This window comes from Meles meles, chromosome 2 (assembly GCF_922984935.1).
Source record: "Meles meles chromosome 2, mMelMel3.1 paternal haplotype, whole genome shotgun sequence".
Lineage (NCBI taxonomy): Eukaryota > Metazoa > Chordata > Mammalia > Carnivora > Mustelidae > Meles > Meles meles.
Window position 1 is genome coordinate 2,083,930 of NC_060067.1, and position 18,549 is coordinate 2,102,478.

The 18,549-nt window shown below is 35.9% G+C and overlaps 1 protein-coding gene across 3 annotated transcripts in view; it reads right to left on the reverse strand.

Moving 5' to 3' along the window:
- Nucleotides 1–2,313: 2,313 nt before the first annotated feature.
- The window catches only part of CFAP299 (cilia and flagella associated protein 299), a 613,349-nt gene continuing 597,113 nt past the window's right edge, over nt 2,314–18,549 (reverse strand). For 2 of the 3 annotated variants that reach the window (XM_045984663.1, XM_045984671.1), the window contains exon 6: nt 2,314–2,495. In XM_045984663.1, coding sequence (XP_045840619.1) covers nt 2,400–2,495 — 96 coding nt within the window. In that variant the 3' untranslated portion in view covers nt 2,314–2,399. Of the gene's footprint in view, nt 2,496–8,579; nt 8,630–18,549 lie in introns of those variants that run through there. The other variant, XM_045984677.1, reaches the window with a different exon arrangement.

Here is an 18,549-nt window from a genome sequence, read left to right on the forward strand (position 1 = left end):
TTTTAAAAAATTTTAAAATAGTTAAAACATTTATGAAAACTACCACATATCCTTCCAATTTAAAATGTGATATTTGAGTAATTAGTTCAGACATGAGCGTCAACTAAAATTTTATAAATTTATAAGCCATACTGAAACTTTTAAGAGAATATGAGTCTTTATATTTATACATTTAAATTCTTAAGTTTATAAGAGTTATTTAAATGTATACAAAGGCTCATTTCCTCATTAAAATTTTGAAGTAATTAGAAAATTGAATGTAATGAAAATCACAAAATCTAAAATGTTTAAAGAAATTTAGTTAATTAAACTATAAAAGAACTCAGAAAAATGATAGTAAAAATTAAAATACTTAGAATATAAGTAAATAGAGTTTTGAATTTACAAATGTAATAAATCAAATATTTTTAATATCAAAACAATCTCAGAATTACAAGAAAATTGCAAGGACAGCACAAAGACCTCCTCCCCCCGAAATGTTTACAATTTGCTGACATGATGCCCTTTGACTCCCAAACACTTTAGTGTAATTTCCTACAATCAAGGACATTTTCTAATATAACCACAACATAATCATCAAAATCAGGACAAACATTTTTACATTACCACCATCTAATCTTCAGAAACTCTTCAATTTTCACCAGATGTCCCCAGAATCCTTTTATAGGATAAAGATACAATGCAGAATCATGTGTTGCATTTGATTATCGTGTCTCTCTAGTCTCCTTCAGTCTGAGACTGCTTTTCAGGCTTCTATTTTCAAGATCTTGACACCTTGAAGATCTCAGGCCAGTTATTTTGCATAATGTCTATGGATTTTTTTTCTAAGTTTCCTCTTGATCATATTCAGGTTATGCAACTTTGGCAGGATTATTACAAAAGTGATGGTGAGTTATTCTCTTGCATATTATTTGGGGGACAAATTCAGTTTCTTTCATTACTAAACATATTCTCTTCCATTGCTTGTTGAAAGTGGTGTATTCCCATTTTTCCCATTATTCCCTCTGTAACTAACACATATTTTGTGGGAGATATTATGTAAATATCCCATTCCTCATCAAACGTTTCATTTATTCCTTTATGTAGATGAGTATGGGTTCATGGTTTTATACTTTCTGCCTGTTGTTTTCATTATTTATTTTGATGCCCAAACTGTCCCAGGTTTGGCCAGTAGGAACTTTTTCAATGTGGATGTGGTTTCCTTTTGAAAAATCCCTTCATTTTTCAAGAATTTCTTTGCTCTCTGGCACAAAAAGATGTTCTAGATTCACGTATTTTCCCTGCCTCAGCCCTGGAATCAGTCATTTCCCCAAGGATGACTGCTTCTTTTTGGTAGAAAATGGTAGTGAGAAACCAAGATCTGGGTGCTATGTGTGCTCATTGATATTGGGTGTTGCTGTTTTGAGGCCCTCTTATTGAACAGAGAAATGGCAGATGCATCATAAAACATTAACATATATTCTATATTTGTTGTGTATATTGAAAACGATGAGATCACACCAATACATCCAATTCTAATTTAATACCACTCTACTCATCTTGAGTGAAATCTCCAATATTATGCAAGGCCATCACCTCCCCTGTGAATACACACTTCTCACCCCATTGGAGCTCTGATGCCCTTCTCTGGGCTTTTCCATTCCCACACATTGACCAGACTTCCATCTTGCTTGGCCCCAACCAATTGCCTTAGTACTGGATTGTTTAGAAAGAGAAGAGAATGGGAAGAAGAGGAAGAATCAAATATGAATTTCTAAATCACAAGTGGCACAAAAGTGGCACATGTTCTTCCCTAATGAAGTCCTCACTTCCCTAAAATCTTTTGGTTTCACTTAGATTTCCTTTTCTCAGCTGCATGGTCATGAGGTTCATATTGTCCAGGCACATAAATATATCAAACACTTCATTTTATACATCATCTCATGGGACATTTTAGATTTTATATCCTCATACAGAGCTATTGAAAACCCTGTATTTATATCTTCTTACTCTTGTTCTTCAATTTCAGACTTCTTATCAATATTCAACAAATTTCGTAGGTAGAACTGCCACATGGTATAGATTCCAGACCTCTATATTTGGCAATAGTAGGACCTGGAGAATTTTTGTTTTGGAAAATCTGAGCTACAAAATAAGTAGCAAGAAGATTCTCTCCCATGAACTGTTACAATCAGCTTCAGGATTTAGAGGGGAAAATTTAGAAAAACCTCAAGTCAGATTAAGATCTGTACCACACAAAGACAGGCACAATTATGGTTTTCTTTCCAATTTCTTTATCAACTTTTATTATTCCAGCTTGCCCCCCAGCTACAGGACTCATTTATTTTCTAAGTTGTTTCTGATTACAGAATTCATTCAAATTTAGCAAGCCATTAGGGGACCATGTAACATGTTGGTAGCTAAGTCTTTCTTCTGGAAATGTGGTCAAAAAGGACAACTTGAATGTAGAGTTCTGTCTGGATAGGGGTTCTAGTAGAGTTGTCACCTGGGGAAGACTAAAATACATAAATTATATTGTTAATCAGTCCAGTCCATCATGCAAATGATTGGCATTAAACAAATTTTCTTGTTTCAATATTATAGCAACAGAAAAAAAAATGCAATGGCCATCAAGACATTTTCATGTTTCAACTGAAAAGAAATTTAAAAAAATAAATAAAAAGTTTTTAAAAAGAGACATTTTCATGTTTCCCTTCAGGTCCTTTTTCTTAGGAGTGGTGATAATTCCAATCAGAAGCTTTGAGGCTCTGGGTTGTGACATCACTGAGAACACTTAGGGTCAAAACTGTCAGAAGCTCATGCTTGTCTGGACTCTGCTAAACCCCATGAGTTACTAACTCTGCAGAATTTCCAAGGAAGGACTTCATAGACACTTGTGATCACAGGTTAACAAATCTAAAAAAATCCTATCATAATTTCAAGTTTGTCCAATAAAAATGACCTTGAGTTTGGAATTGATGAAGACTGGTGGAAGTGCCTGTCCATGGTGGGTTTAATTAAAACCTTCTTACCTGTTTAAAAACTATTTGAACTCCCCCCCCCCACTTTAATTATAATCTGTGAAAAAAGATTTGCTCCTTATATCTTTATTCAGAATAATCTATAATACATCTAGGCTCCTGGGGAACTCCTGTGGGAAGGAGTATTCACTAATATGGTATTGATAAGAGACTCTAAAAGAGTCTCTCTAAAAGAGTTGGTAATATCTACAATTGGAAATATTATTCAATGCACAGAAGAATGAAGTTACTTGCTATCTCTTCTTGTAGGAAGAGATGATAAGGCATTTAGATGTAGGACTAGAGGAAAGCTTTCATCCTGCTTTGTCCCCATGATAGTAATTTCTTGTTAGCAAGAAAAAAATATTTTAGTTTATCTTTTAAGTAGAGTCAGCAAAACTGTAAAGACTGAAATGGGTAAATAAAAATATTGGGTGTCCTGAGTGACTCACTCATCTAACTTTTTTCTGCATTTCATGGTTTTTGTGCTATTTTACAACTCTTTAAGTTGTGGAAAACTTGATAATAATGCAAAATATTCTTGTCAAAAAGATGCAAATTAATTGTATGCAATATAATTCAATAATTATTACACTGCATTGAGTTCTATTTGTAAATTTATTTCAATTTTTCTTATTCCATATATATGTTTTGCTCCTAGAATTCTCCTTTGAATTGCTCCTTCTATAATTAGTAAATTAAATAAAATAGTTGGTACATTCACATCATATCTGTATGAGTCATAATTATATCTTTTTATGAAAAATTATCTTGTATACAATTACCTTGTAGACAATTATCTTGTAGTAAATTACAATGCCCGATGGAGTCAGCTGATGTCTGAGGAACCTGTGTTGTTGGAGGAGTGTTATATCTCATGTAGGACATAATCCGGGGCATTTCTTGGTTCCAAGAGGTAAATTCCCTCTTGTCACAGAACTTTCACTTTGCCTATCCTCTGTTTCTTTGCATATTTTCCATTTTACTACTTTTGTGCTTTGTTTTTGTTTTGGGGACATTTAAAATCAACAAATTATTGGTAACATTGGTAACAGTAATTTGGTTTTGTGCTCAAAATTTTGTGATCTTTGTAAATGGAGTAATAGATTATAGAGATTTATTATTTCTTGGATAGAAGACAACAGAGAATATAATTTGTTAGTATTTTATTTTCTTTGTTTGTCTGCTCGTCTATTTGAGCTCAGATTGAGAATCTTGTGCTTATCAGGAAAGGAAACAACTTTTTGATATATAGTCTGATAATTTTTTTTTTGTGTGTTTACTTTTGGCCTGTGGCTAATGTTTAAAATTCCAGGAAAACAAGGAAATCAAAATTTTGAATACTTGATATGTGCATTCTTAAAAAGTTACTCTCATAGGAGTACCTAGTGGCATAGTAGGTTGGGTGTCTGACTCTTGGTTTTGGCTCAGGTCATGATCTCAGGGTCAAGAGATTGAGCCTTGTGCTGGCCTCTGAGCTCAGTGTGGAGCCTGCTTGAGATTCTCACTGCCTTTCCCTCTGCCCCTCCCTACCCGTGCATGCTCTCTCTCCCTGAAATAAATATATAAACCTTTTTAAAATTGTTATTGTTTTGAAACTTGGAAATGTTTTGAACATTAAAGTTCATATAATTACAGTAAATTTTTGGTAAGTTAGACTAGTATAATCATTTGGCTTAATAAAAATAGCTTATAGTGTGATTTATCAGTGTTAGGTATAATACAAGCAAACATTTCATTCTACTTGGGTTTGTTTTTCTTAAATTTATTCAAATATACTGATCAAATTACACATAGTAATAAGGACAGACTAAAACCACTGTCTATGTGCTTTTGTGTTCCAAAGAGAAAATAGTTTTGTTTTATAATACAAGCTTTATAGTACTGGTTTTACATATGAATATACATTGTATAAATATATACAGTAGTGTTTTTCAGGCCTTTTTTTCCCTTTTTGTTCCTTTTCATATCCTGTGTACAATCTTGAGACTTACTGAGGACTCCAAAAAACTTTTTTTTTTTTTTTTAATTTATTTATTTATTTATTTATTTGGCAGAGAGAGATCACAAGTAAGCAGAGAGGCAGGCAGAGAGAGAGAGAGAGAGAGAGAGAGAGGGAAGCAGGCTCCCCGCTGAGCAGAGAGCCCGATGCGGGACTCGATCCCAGGACCCTGAGACCATGACCTGAGCCGAAGGCAGCGGCTTAACCCACTGAGCCACCCAGGCGCCCCCAAAAAACTTTTATGTGGGTTATAACCATCAATATTTATCATATTAGAAGTTGAAACTGAGAAATTTTTAAATACTTACTGATTAGTTTGACTAGAACAATGGTGAACATGAATTAAAATGTTAACAGAAATAACATCTTAATATTAATATAAAAATTATTTTGAACTCCTTGGTACCCTGAGATTTGTTGCAACAGAAAAAGCAAAATAAAGGGCAAATTTGGAAGTATATTTTACTTGACTTGGTTTATAGCCCTTGAGTTTGAAATGAAGTGATGAAATATAATAAAATTTTCCTAATGTTTGCCTTATCTTCATGGACTTTTTTTTTTACTTACTGGTTCATTCCTTGGCCTATATATAAAATATTTTTTGACCTTCTGTGTCATCTGTCTAGGTAGCAAATAATGTGTGTCTTATAGGAAATTTTTTCTATGCTTTATATTGAATTTATTACATTCCTGATTAAGAAAAAGAAAGAAAGAAAAGATCAGATTCCTCACTTATATAAAGATAAGTTTCTTTACAATCATATTAATGTCTATATTTATTTAAAATGTACTATTATTTTAAATGCTTATTTAATTAAATATATGACTAAGTATTATTTCTCTAGTATCCTGATCCTAGCTTAATCAAATGTCCAAATACCCTCTAACAGTTTTAATTTCTAATTTTTGCCTTCCATTAATTGGACTCCAAGTGTAGAAAAATTAAATGAAACTTTACACGTACTTTACACTTAATTTTCCATGGCCATTTAGTTATTTGCATTGGTTCAAAAAGGAGCTGTTAATTTTTTTTAATCAGGGTGTAAGTGTACACATTGAAAAGCCAAGGCCCTACCTGGAATGTCATATTTGAGAACAGTACTCATTTAAATCATGTAGGAACAGCCACTCTTGATGAACTAAGTTTGACTTTACTTATGGAAGCGATGCCTACAAAGCCCTGACCTATTTCTTGGCTTAGAAAGTCTAAGAATATTATATATTAAATATATGTAATCTTAGTATTGGGGGGACCTTGAGAAAGAGGAATTTACCCATACTTATAGATATTTCAGGTTAAATATTGTGAAGAACATTTTTTGAGCTTGGTTTCCTAGCCTCAGGTCACCAGATAATAGAGGATTTTAAAAATCCAATTTGAGATTCCTTATAAAAACTTTCAGACATAATTTAGTATTTGTTCAAAATTGTATGGTTTTAGAGTTTACAAAAGAAACTTAAGGTGTCCTATATGGTAAAATAGCACTTTTACTGCATCTATGTAAACAATCAGGCAAATCTAATGGGACTGGTCTTATTTTATAACAATGATAATTCTTTGAATTTATTATGATAAAAAGAGGAAAGGAGACTGTCAGAAAAAATTGTGAGAGAATTTGAAATAGGAAAAAATCAAATAATGGCTACTGTGACTACTCACTTATGTAAGTTTTCTTATCTTTATCTGATATTACAACTCTGTAAGTTGTAGAAGTTTCCTTATAATGCAAATAAATTAGTCTGTATAAATGCAGAGTAGGGTTCCTTAGAATGCAACTGATTTTTGCATTGATTTTGACAGACTAGTTTTGCACATGTTTGTAAATTCATTTCAGAATTTCTTCTCTTTTTTTTTTAGAGAAGGAGAAATAGAGTGCTCGTGCGCATGCACACACACACACACACACACACACACACACAGACACATGGGGAAGAGCAGAGGGAGAGGGAGAGGAGAGTCTTAAGTCTCAGCTTGTCACTCCTTGTCACACCCAGCTTGGAGTTCAAGGCAGGCTTGATCTCATGACTCTGAGATCATGATCTGAGCTGAAATCAAGAGTTGGATGTTTAACCAACTGAGCCACTGAGGTGCCCCTTCATTTCAGAATTTCTTATTCCCTTTATAAATCTCTGCCCTTTGAATTCTTCAAACCAATCATAACATTTTACTGGTCCCTCATTAATGAGTTAAAAATTTTTGACATATGTTTATTGTATGTCTGTATGAAAATCATGATTCTACCTTCTTTTAAAAATTATTCCTCAACAGTAGATAATAAGAGTTCTAAAACAATCTTACACATACAACAACAACTAATGCCTGAATCCAGTTCCTAGAAGAGATGGGTTTCTAAGCCAAACATAAAATATAATAAATCAAGTAATTGGGATAATCAAGTTATTAGGATAAGATCAACAGTTATAAATTACTGAAAAATAATAATCAATGGAACAAAGTAAAAAGACTCTAACACTCTAACCTTACTTCAAAAAATCCTAGAAAATTTATATATTTAAATATAGAAAGAAAACAACAAACTAAGGTAGAAGGAAATATAGGTCAATATTCATCCAGTCTTTGCACAGGAATCTTTTTAAACATGGAAACACAGAAGAAATCAGCAAAGGAATTTAATAGTTTGAACTATATAAAGGTTTAATGTCAAAAAGCATTAGGTTAAAAAATAGATATCTAAATTGTAATATGTCACTAAAAAGTATGATAAAGATTTTCTACGTTTTATATATAGAATACTTAAAATTTAATTTTAAAAAAACCCTATTAAAACCCTATAGAGAGTAAGAGAGAGGCAAGATGGCAGAGGGGTAGCAGACTGAAATGACATCAGATCCTAGGAGTTTAGCTAGATAGGTATCAAACCATTCCGAACACCTACAAACCCAACAGGAGATCAAAGAGAAGAAGAGCAGCAGTTCTAGAAACAGAAAATCGATCACTTTCTTAATGGTAGAACGTGCAGAGAAGTGAATCCAAAGCGACAGGAAGATAGACCACTGGGGATGGGCCAGCTCCCGGCAAGTGGCGGAGCAGTGGAGCACAAAATTGGTACTTTTAGAAGTCTGCTCCACTGAGGGACATCATTCCAGAGGCTAAGGGGGGTGTAGCCCTTGCAGGGACAGTGTGGTCTCAGGCCCTGTGGAGTCACAGAAAGATTGGGGGGTGTCTGAGTGTGGCAGAGCTGTGAGGTATCAGAGCGGGGAAGCCAACTACAGAGACAGAGCCGAAGAGTGAGCTTTCAGATTAGGGTTACCTTAAACCTTGATCCAAGGCACGGTCGGGCCACTGCTCTTTGAGCAGGGACTCCACAAGTGGCAGAACTGGGGAGACTCACCTTCCTGCTCTTGGAGGAGCAACGTGGCAGGAATCTGCTGGGTTTGGAGACTCCAGACGGGGCCATGTGCCAGAGATAGAGATGCTCAACCATAGGCTGGGTGAGCTTGGAGTGTGGTTGGAGACCATGGGGACAGGAGTCATTCACTGCTTATCTCTGAGGGCACACTGAGGAGTGGGGCCCAAGCTCTTTGTTCTTCTGGGCCAGAGATTGGGAGGCTGACATTTTCATTCCCATCCTCCAGAGCTCTATGGAAAGCGTTCAGGGAACAAAAGCTCCCGAGAGCAAAACCGAGTAGATTACTTAGCTTGGTCCCTGGTAAGGGTGGTGCAATTCCACCTCTGCCAAAGACATTTGAGAATCACTGTAACAGGTCCCTCCCCAAGAAGATCAGCAAGAACATCCAGCCAAGATCAAGCTCACCGATCAAGGAGAACAGCAGAACTCCAGAGCTGGGGGAAAGCAACACATAGAATTATGGCTTTTTCCCCATGATCTTTAGTCTTGTAAAGTTAAATTTTTTTTAATTTTATTTTTTTTTCTCATTCTATTTTTAAAAAGATTTTATTTATTTATTTGAGAAGAGAGAGAGAATTAGAGGAGGGAGGTCAGCGGGAGAAGCAGACTCCTTGCTGAGCAGGAAGCCCAAAGTGGGACTCAATCCCGGGACTCGAGGATCATGACCTGAGCCAAAGGCAGTTGCATAACCAACTGAGCCACCCAGGTGCCCTCTTATTCTATTTTTTAAAACTTTTCCTCTTTCCTCTTTTAGCATGTTTTAACTAGTTTACCTTAGCAATACCTTTCTAAAAAAATCTTTTAAAACCTTCATTGTTATAGTCATATTTTATCCCTTATTGTATTGTATTTAACCTTATTTTTGGTATACATATAGGTGTGCTTTTTTTTTTCCAAATAATGTTGGGAAACAATTTCTTCTAATAGATCCAAATATACCCTAATCTAACACATGCTTTGTTCTAATTTCCAGCCTGAGCAATTTTCTCCTCTTTTTTTTTTCTTTTCATTTTCCAAACAACTTATCTTACCATTACTTCTTTAGAATTTTTAAAAAATTTTCATCTTTACAGTCATATTCCATCCCTTCATCATGTTTACCCTTATTTTTGTATATGTATAAGTTTTTCTTTCTTTAAAACTTTGGGAGTCAATTTCTTCTAAGAGAACAAAATACACCCAAAATCAAGTGAGTGGCTCTGTTCTGTTCACCAGTCTAATATATATATATATATATATATATATATATATATATATATACATACATACACACACACACACATATATATATATACACACACACACACATATATATGTATATATACATATATATATAATTTTTTATTTTTTTATTTCATTTTCCCCCCATTCTTCCCCCCCCCCCCAGTTTTGGGACTCTTCTGATTTGGTTAGCAGTACATTTTTCTGGGGTCTTTGCCACCATTTTAGTATTTTATTCTCTCATTTATATATTCTTATCTGGATAAAATGACAAGGTGGAAAAACTCACCACAAAAAAAAAAAAAAAAAGCAGCAGCAGCAATACCGACAGCTTGGGACCTAATCAATATGGACATTGCCAATATGTCAGAACTAGAGTTCAGAACTACGATTATAAAGGTGCTAGCTGGGCTTGAAAAAGGTATGGAAGATATTAGAGAAATGTTTCTGAAGGAATAAAATCCCTTTCTGGAGAAATAAAAGAACTAAAATCTAACCCAGTTGAAATTTAAAGTTATTAATGAGGTGCAATAAAAAATGGAGGCTCTTACTGCTAGGACAAATGAGGCAGAAGAGAGAATTAGTGATATAGAAGACCAAATGACAGAGAATAAAGAAACTGAGCAAAAGAGACAAACAACTACTGGACCACAAAGGGAGAATTTGAGAGATAAGTGATACCATAAGATGAGCAATATTAGAATAACTGGGATTCCAGAAGAAGAAGAAAGACGGAGAGGGACAGAAGGTATATTGGAGTGAATTATAGTAGATTATTTCCCTACTATGGCAAAGGAAACAGGCATCAAAATACAGGAGGCACAGAGACCCCCCTCAAAATCATTAAAAATAGGTCCACACCCCATCATCTAATAGAAAAATGCACAAGTCTTAGTGACAAATAGAAAATCCTGAAAGCAGCTCGGAACAGGAAGTCTGTAACGAAGAGACTTGTAACATACAATGGCAGAAATATTAGACTGTCAGCAGACTTATCCACAGAGACCTGGCAGGCCAGAAAGGGCTGGTATGACATATTCAGAGCATGAAATGAGAAAAACGTGCAGCCAAGAATACTATAACCAGCTAGGCTATCATTGAAAATAGAAGGAGAGATAAAAAACTTCCAGGACAAACAAAAACTGAAAGAATTTGAAAACACAAAACCAGCCCTACAGGAAGTATTGAAAAGGGTCCTCTAAGCAAAGGGATGGCCTAAAAGTAGTAGACTAGAAAGGAACAGAGGCAATACACAGTAACAGTCACCTTACAGGGAAGACAAGCGCACTCAATTCATATCTTTCATAGGTATCCTGAAAGTAAATGGACTACATGCCCCAATCAAAAGACACAGGGTATCAGAATGGATAAAAAACCAAACCCATCAATGTGCTGTCTACAAGAAACTCATTTTAGGTCCAAAGACACCTCCAGATTTAAAGTGAGGGGATGGAAAACAATGTACCATGCTAAGGGACATCAAAAGAAAGCTGGGGTGGCAATCCTTATATCACATAAATCAGATTTTAAGCCAAAGACTATAATAAGAAATGAGGAAGGCAATATATACTCAAAGGGTCTGCCCAACAAAAGATCTAACAATTTTAAATATCTATGCCCCTAACATGGGAGCAGCCAACTATATAAACCAATTAATAACAAAATCAAAGAAACACATCGACAACAATACAATAATAGTAGGGGATTTTAACACCCCCCTCACTGATGGACAGATCATCCAAGCAAAAGATCAACAAGGAAATAAAAGCCTTAAATGACACATTGGACCAGATGCAACATCACAGATAGATTCAGAACATTCCATCCCAAAGCAAAAGAATACACGTTCTTCTCTGGTGCATATGAAACATTCTCCAGAATAGATCACATCTTGGGTCACAAATCAGGTCTCAACCAGTATCAAAAGATTGGGATCATTCCTGGCATATTTTCAGACCACAATGCTCTGAAGCCAGAACTCAATCTTAAGAGGAAAGTTGGAAAGAACTCAAATACATGGAGGCTAAAGAGCATCCTTCTAAAGAATGAATGGGTCAACCAGAAAATTAAAGAAGAATCGAAAAAATTCGTGGAAACAAATGATAATGAAAACACAGCTGTTCAAAATCTGTGAGGCACAGCAAAGGGAGTCCTGAGAGAAAAAGCATATAGCCACACAAGCCTTTCTCAAGAAACAAGAAAGTTCTCAAATACACAACCTAACCCTACACCTACAGGAGCTGGAGAAAGAACACCACAGAATGCCTAATCCCAGCAGGAGAAGAGAAATCATAAAGATCAGAGCAGAAATCAATGAAATAGAAACCAAAAGAACACTAGAACAGATCAACGAAAGTAGGAGCTTGTTCTTTGAAAGAATTAATAAGATTGATAAACCCCTGGCTAGACTTATCAACAAAAAAGAGAAGGGATCAAATAAATAAAATCACGAATGAAAGATAAGAGGTCACAACCAACACCAAAGAAATACAAACAATTATAATAACATACTATGAGCAACTACATACCAACAAATTTGACAATCTGGAAGAAATGGATTCATTTCTGGAGACACATAAATTACCACAACTGAACCAAGAAGAAATAGAAAACCTGAACAGACCCATAACCAGTAAAGAGATTGAAGCGGTCGTCAAAAATCTCCCAACAATCAAGAGCCCAGGGGCAGGTGGCTTCTCAGGGAATTCTACCAAACATTTAAAGAAGAATTAACACCTATTCTCCTGAAACTGTTCCAAAAAAATAGAAATGGAAGGAAAACTTCCAAACTCATTTCATGAGGTCAGCATTATATTGATCCCCAAACCAGACAAAGACCCTACCAAAAAGGAGAATTACAGATCAATACCCTTGATGAACCCAGATGCGAAATTTCTCACCAAAATTGTAGCCAATAGGATCCAACAGTACATTAAAAGGATTATTCACCACGACCAAGTGGGATTTATTCCAGGGCTGCAAGGTTGGTTCAATATCCACAAATCAATCAATGTGATACAATACATTAATAAAATAAGGAACAACAACCATACGATCCTCTCAATAGATGCTGAAAAAGCATTTGACAAAGTACAGCATCCTTTCTTGATCAAAACTCTTCAAAGTGTAGGGATAGAGGCTACATACCTCAATATCATCAAAGCCATCTATGAAAAACCCGCAGCAAATATCATTCTCAATGGGGAAAAAGTGAGACTTTTCCCCCTAAGGTCAGGAACATGGCAGGGATGTCCTCTATCACCACTGCTATTCAACATAGTACTAGAAGTCCTAACTTCAGCAATCAAACAACAAAAAGAAATTAAATGAATCTGAATTGGCAAAGAAGAAGTCAAACTATCACTCTTTTCAGATAATATGACACTTTATGTGGAAAACCCAAAATATTCCACTGCTAGAACTCATACAGGAATTCAGTAAAGTGTCAGGATATAAAATCAATGCACAGATATGAGTTGCATTTCTATACACCAACAGCAAGACAGAAGAAAGAGAAATTAAGGAGCCAATCCCATTTGCAATTGCACCCAAAACTATTAAATACCTCCATTAGATACCTAGGAATAAACCTAACCAAAAAGGCCAAGAATCTGTATTCAGAAAACTACAAAGTACTCATAAAAGAGATTGAGGAAGACACAAAGAAATGGAAAAACGTTCCATGCTCATGGATTGGAAGAACAAATATTGTGAAAATGTCTATGCTACCTAAAGCAATCTACACATTTAATGCAATCCCTATCAATATACGATCAATTTATTTCAAAGAATTGGAACAAATAATCTTAAAATTTATATGGAACCAGAAAAGACCCTGGATATTCAGACTAATGTTGAAAAAGAAAGCCAAAGTTGCTGGTACCACAATTCCAGACTTCAAGCTCTATTACAAAGCTGTCATCATCAAGACAGTATGGTACTGGCACAAAAACAGACACATAGATCAATGGAACAGAATACAGAACCAAGAAATAGACCCTTAACTCTATGGTCAACTAATTGTTGACAAAGCAGGAAAGAATGTCCAATGGAAAAAGACAGTCTCTTCAACAAGTGAGGATGGGAAAATTGGACAGTCACATGCAGAAGAATGGCACTGGACATTTTCCTTACACCACACACAAAAATAGACTCAAAATGGATGCAAGACCTCAATGTGAGAAAGGACTCCATCAAAATCCTTGAGGAGAACACAGGCAGCAACCTCTTCGACCTCAGCTGCAACAACTTCTTCCTAGAAACATCACCAAAGGCAAGGGCAAAAATGAACTATTGGGACTTCATCAAGATCAAAAGCTTTTGCATAGCAAAGGAAAGAGTTAACAAAACCAAAAGACAACTGACATAATGGGAGAAGATATTTGCAAATGACATATCAGATAAAAGGCTAGTATCCAACATCTATAAAAAAACCTCTCAAACTCAACACCCAAAGAACAAATAATCCAATCAAGAAATGGGCAGAAGCCATGAACAGACATTTCTGCCAAGAAGACATCCAGATGGCCAACAGACACATGAAAAAATGCTCCACAACATTCGGCATCAGGGAAATACAAATCAAAACCACAATGAGATATCTATCACCTCACACCAGTCAGAATGGCTAAAATTAACAAGTCAGAAAACGACAGATTTTGGCGAGGATGTGAAGAAAGGGCAACTCTCCTACACTGCTGGTGGGAATGCAAGCGGTGCAGCCACTCTGGAAAACATCATGGAGGTTCCTCAAAAGTTGAAAATAGAGCTACCCTGCAACCTAGCAATCGCACTACTGGGTATTTACCCTAAAGATACTAATGTACGGACCCAAAGGGGCATATTTATCCCAATGTTTACAGCAGCAATGTCCACATCTAGGAAGAACCTAGATGTCCATCAACAGATGAATGGCTAAAGAAGATGTGGTATGTATACACAGTGGAATACTATGTAGCCATCAAAAGAAATGAAATCTTACCATTTGCAATGACCTGGATGGAAGTAGATGGTATTAGGCTAAGTGAAATAATTTAATCAGAGAAAGACAATTATCATATGATCTCCCTGCTATAAGGAATCTGAGAGGCAGAGTTGGGGTCTTGGGGGTAGGAAAGGAAAAAATGAAACATAATGGGATTGGGAGGGAGACAAACCATAAGAGACTCTCAATCTTACAAAACAGACTGAGGGTTGCTGGGGGCATGGTGGAGAGGGTGGTTGGGTTATGTACATTGGAGAGGGTATGTGTTATGCTGAGTGCTGTGAAGTGTGTAAGCCTGATGATTCACAGACGTGTATATATACATTATTTGTTAATAAAAATAATCAGTAAAAAATTTTTAAAAAACTGTACAGAAAAGTGTGTAGCAGACAACAATCAAAGAAGAAGAAATACAATATACTAACACGCATATGAAAGAAAAGTTCACCTCTAATAATAATAGCAATGAGGGGCACCTGGGTGGCTCAGTGGGTTAAGCCTCTGCCTTTGGTTCAGGTCATGATCTCAGGGATTGAGCCCCATGCATCAGGCTCTCTGCTCAGCAGGGAGGCTGCTTCCTCTCTCTCTGCCTGCCTCTCTGACTACTTGTGATCTCTGTCTATCAAATAAATAAATAAAATCTTTTTAAAAAGTAACAATGAAAATGACTCCAAATAAGTCTGAACCATAAAATCAAAGTTTAAAAAGCATGCAAAAATAGGGCATGGTGAATAGTCAGCCTTAAATAGTTCAGTAAATTGATACTAACTACAAAGTGAGTTGACAATATCCTTATAAAGTTTTATGATATATATGTTTGACTAAGCATTTTCCATTTTAAAAATCCATCTTTGGGGCACCTGGGTGGCTTTGTCGGTTAAGCATCTGCTTTTGGCTTAGGTGATGATCCCCGGGTCCTGGAATCAAGTCCCATGTTGGACTCTACTTCTCCCTCTTCTTCCCCCTCCCCCTCCACTCATGCTCTATCTCTGGCTTTCTTTCTCTCAAAGAAATAAATAAAATCTTTAAAAGAAAAAAATAAAAGAATCCATCTTAAAGACAAAATCAGAAACTTGGTTATAGACACTCATTTAAAGTTTGGAGAGAAAAACAGAGACCAGTGTCCATAAATGGGAAATTCCAACGTAAATTATGACTAATTCCTACGTAAATTATGAATATTATTTACATTGTTTTACAGCTTGCTTTTTTCACTTAATAATGTCACATGAACATTTTTTTCATACTAGTACATCACTTTCATTAACTATAGCTTTATTTATTTATTTATTTTTAAGACTGCCGCATGCTATGTTACTGTGTTGATGTATCATGACTGATTTAACCACTGCCAGTCACGAGCACACAGATTATTTCCAGTGTTTGACTACTGCAGGGAAAAATGATACTCTAGGACTCCCATTGTTTCTAAGTTGATACACTGCAAGGAAACAATATTCATTAACTGACCACCTATTCAGTGGCACATTGAATACATTTTCTTATTTAATCTTCACAACAACCTTTTGTGAAATGGGTGTTTTACAGATTTTACAGATGAGAAGATAGTGGTAGAAAAGTGCTTGGAGAAATTAAGCAGTTTGCCCTAATCACAAAGCTGATAGGATCTATTTAGGTCTAGCCCCTCTTAAATAGCTCTAAGCTCCAGCCTGAGTCCTGGTAGCAATTCCTGACCCTTTCCTGCTTGTTCTATCATTCATCCAGAGCCTTCAACTGCTCCCAGGTATTTTGGAGAGTACTTAGTCTCATTTTCAAGTGGAATTCATTAAGAGATGTATGCAGGTCTTTCAATATCCTAAACTATTATACTACTCTGTGTGTATGGCCACATGTACATTTTTTTTGGAGCAAATCCATGAAATTTTAAAATAAGTTGTATTTCCCAAAAGATTAAGACCCTATCCTCTGGAGCAGCCTCTTGTGCTTGTGAGGTCGTTTTCTGGGGGTACCAAGTTGGGGCTGCCATTTGCTTGATTGTGTTTTATGCGGAGATACCCCAGCCAGCAATAACAATTGAGAAACTGTCGACATAAAATTTTCCACTCTTGCCAATGGCCTTGATCACTGTTCATGCTATCATGTTCCATGTTCCAATAAATGTCAACATCCCTCACTCTGCTTTGGGATTTCAGTGCCTCAGAAATTGTAAGCATCTGCTGGGGTGGTGAATGATTAAGAAGGGGCCATGGGAGTTGACTACCAGTTCAACTGTTGAGACCAGAAGAAATCATGCTCCCCTTGAATTAGAAATAATCCCTTAGCTGTGGTTTTGCACCTGCAATGACTCCATGCCTGATTTGTGGGTTTTCTGGTGTCTGTTTCTTTGTCATTAACTATTAAGTTTTTGAAATCATGGAGGAAACAATTCTTTTGTTCTTATTCATGCATTTCATTCAGCCAGGAACCTAAACTTCCACTCTTTCTGATACTTTTTGCCCTAATTTGTGATAATAAGTTTTGCAAAAAAGCGAGCATGAATTGAGGGAAAAGCTCTTTTCCTCCAAGTTCTCCTTTCTCACTTCCACATTAGTTCTATTATACCCTTGGCATTTTGTTTTATTACACTGCCCTTCTAGTTAGAAGCTGAAAGCTGCATTTTTTTCTTTGTCATGTATGTTTTATTGGGATATTTCCTTTTTTTCACTGCATACATTTAGCTTGGATGGTGAGTGGTTATCATTCATACTTTCTTAGCCTTAAGCACTGATATACAAACGATAATGCAAATTTTTTAATTTAGTTTTTTCTTTCCTCCAGCTCACCTTTCTTTTGCTATGTTTCATCTGTGAGTTCATACACTGGACACTTAACAACCTGTGGTTATCTCTAGCGGTTGTTCTGTAATAGTGTGTATAAAATTAAAATCAGTTTTTCAGTTCAAGAGGAGGGCACAGCATTGAAGTTTTAGGAGTTTTAATTCATAAAACTCAAGCTCTGTTATGTCATTTTTAAGATATGCCTCAAGGCCATTGATTTTAGCAGCAGTTTGTTGAGTAAATACTTAATTTATATGTGGTAGACTTTCCGTTCAGGTACACCAGGTGATTGCCCAGGGGAGAAAATGTTTAAAAGCTTCTTAGTATGTGGGTGTTTTGGGGCTATAATCAACCAAACATTCAGTAATTTGGGCAGTGAAACCAGAAAGTTGGCAAGACCTCAGCTTTACCTAATAAGTATGCCTCTGCCACAGTTAAATAGGAACATTTACAAGACGCCTCCAAGGAAAATCTAGGAGCCAGAAAAGTGGTGTAGGTAAGTGAGTGTCCTGTGCTCCAGCAATTCGAGTTTGCATGGACCTGGAGGGAACACTGTTGGAGACTTTGAAGAAACCATATCTTTGCTTAAATATATTCTATTCAGTAGGGGTTGTTTGTTTGTTTGTTTGTTTTTCCTTAAATGTCCAGTAGGAAATATGCCTGAACTCCTTAAAAAGGCAGGTGGTAAAATTGAGAACGTTCACTAGGACTGTGGAGCTTCAAGGGATTAAATCTGGATCATCCGCAGGAAGGATGTAGACATGTAATGGGCCGCCATTTTGAGAGGAGCAATTTCAGTCCTGTGACAGGTTCCCTCTGATGTTAATGTGGTCAGTGAACCGGGAGGCGGCACTGAGGCAATTAATATCTTTCCTGCTAATAGCAAATACTTGGGTGGTGGTTGCTTTGGAGGGACAAAACAGAGAGGAGTTTTGATAAAATACCACTAGAATCATCAGAATCTTCCTCTAAATTAAACAAACAAAAATTGTGTTTTTATTGGTAGAAATTATTTTTAATTTTAAACTTTGTTCACCTAATCTTTTGCTCATAGGAAAAGAAAGTAGAATTTGTCTTTTTTTGATATCTGCATATACAATGATGACTATATATTCATTTTAAAAAATAATAAAAATACTTGTCTTGGGACGCTTGGGTGGCTCAGTCGGTATAGTGTCTGCCTTCAGCTCAGGTC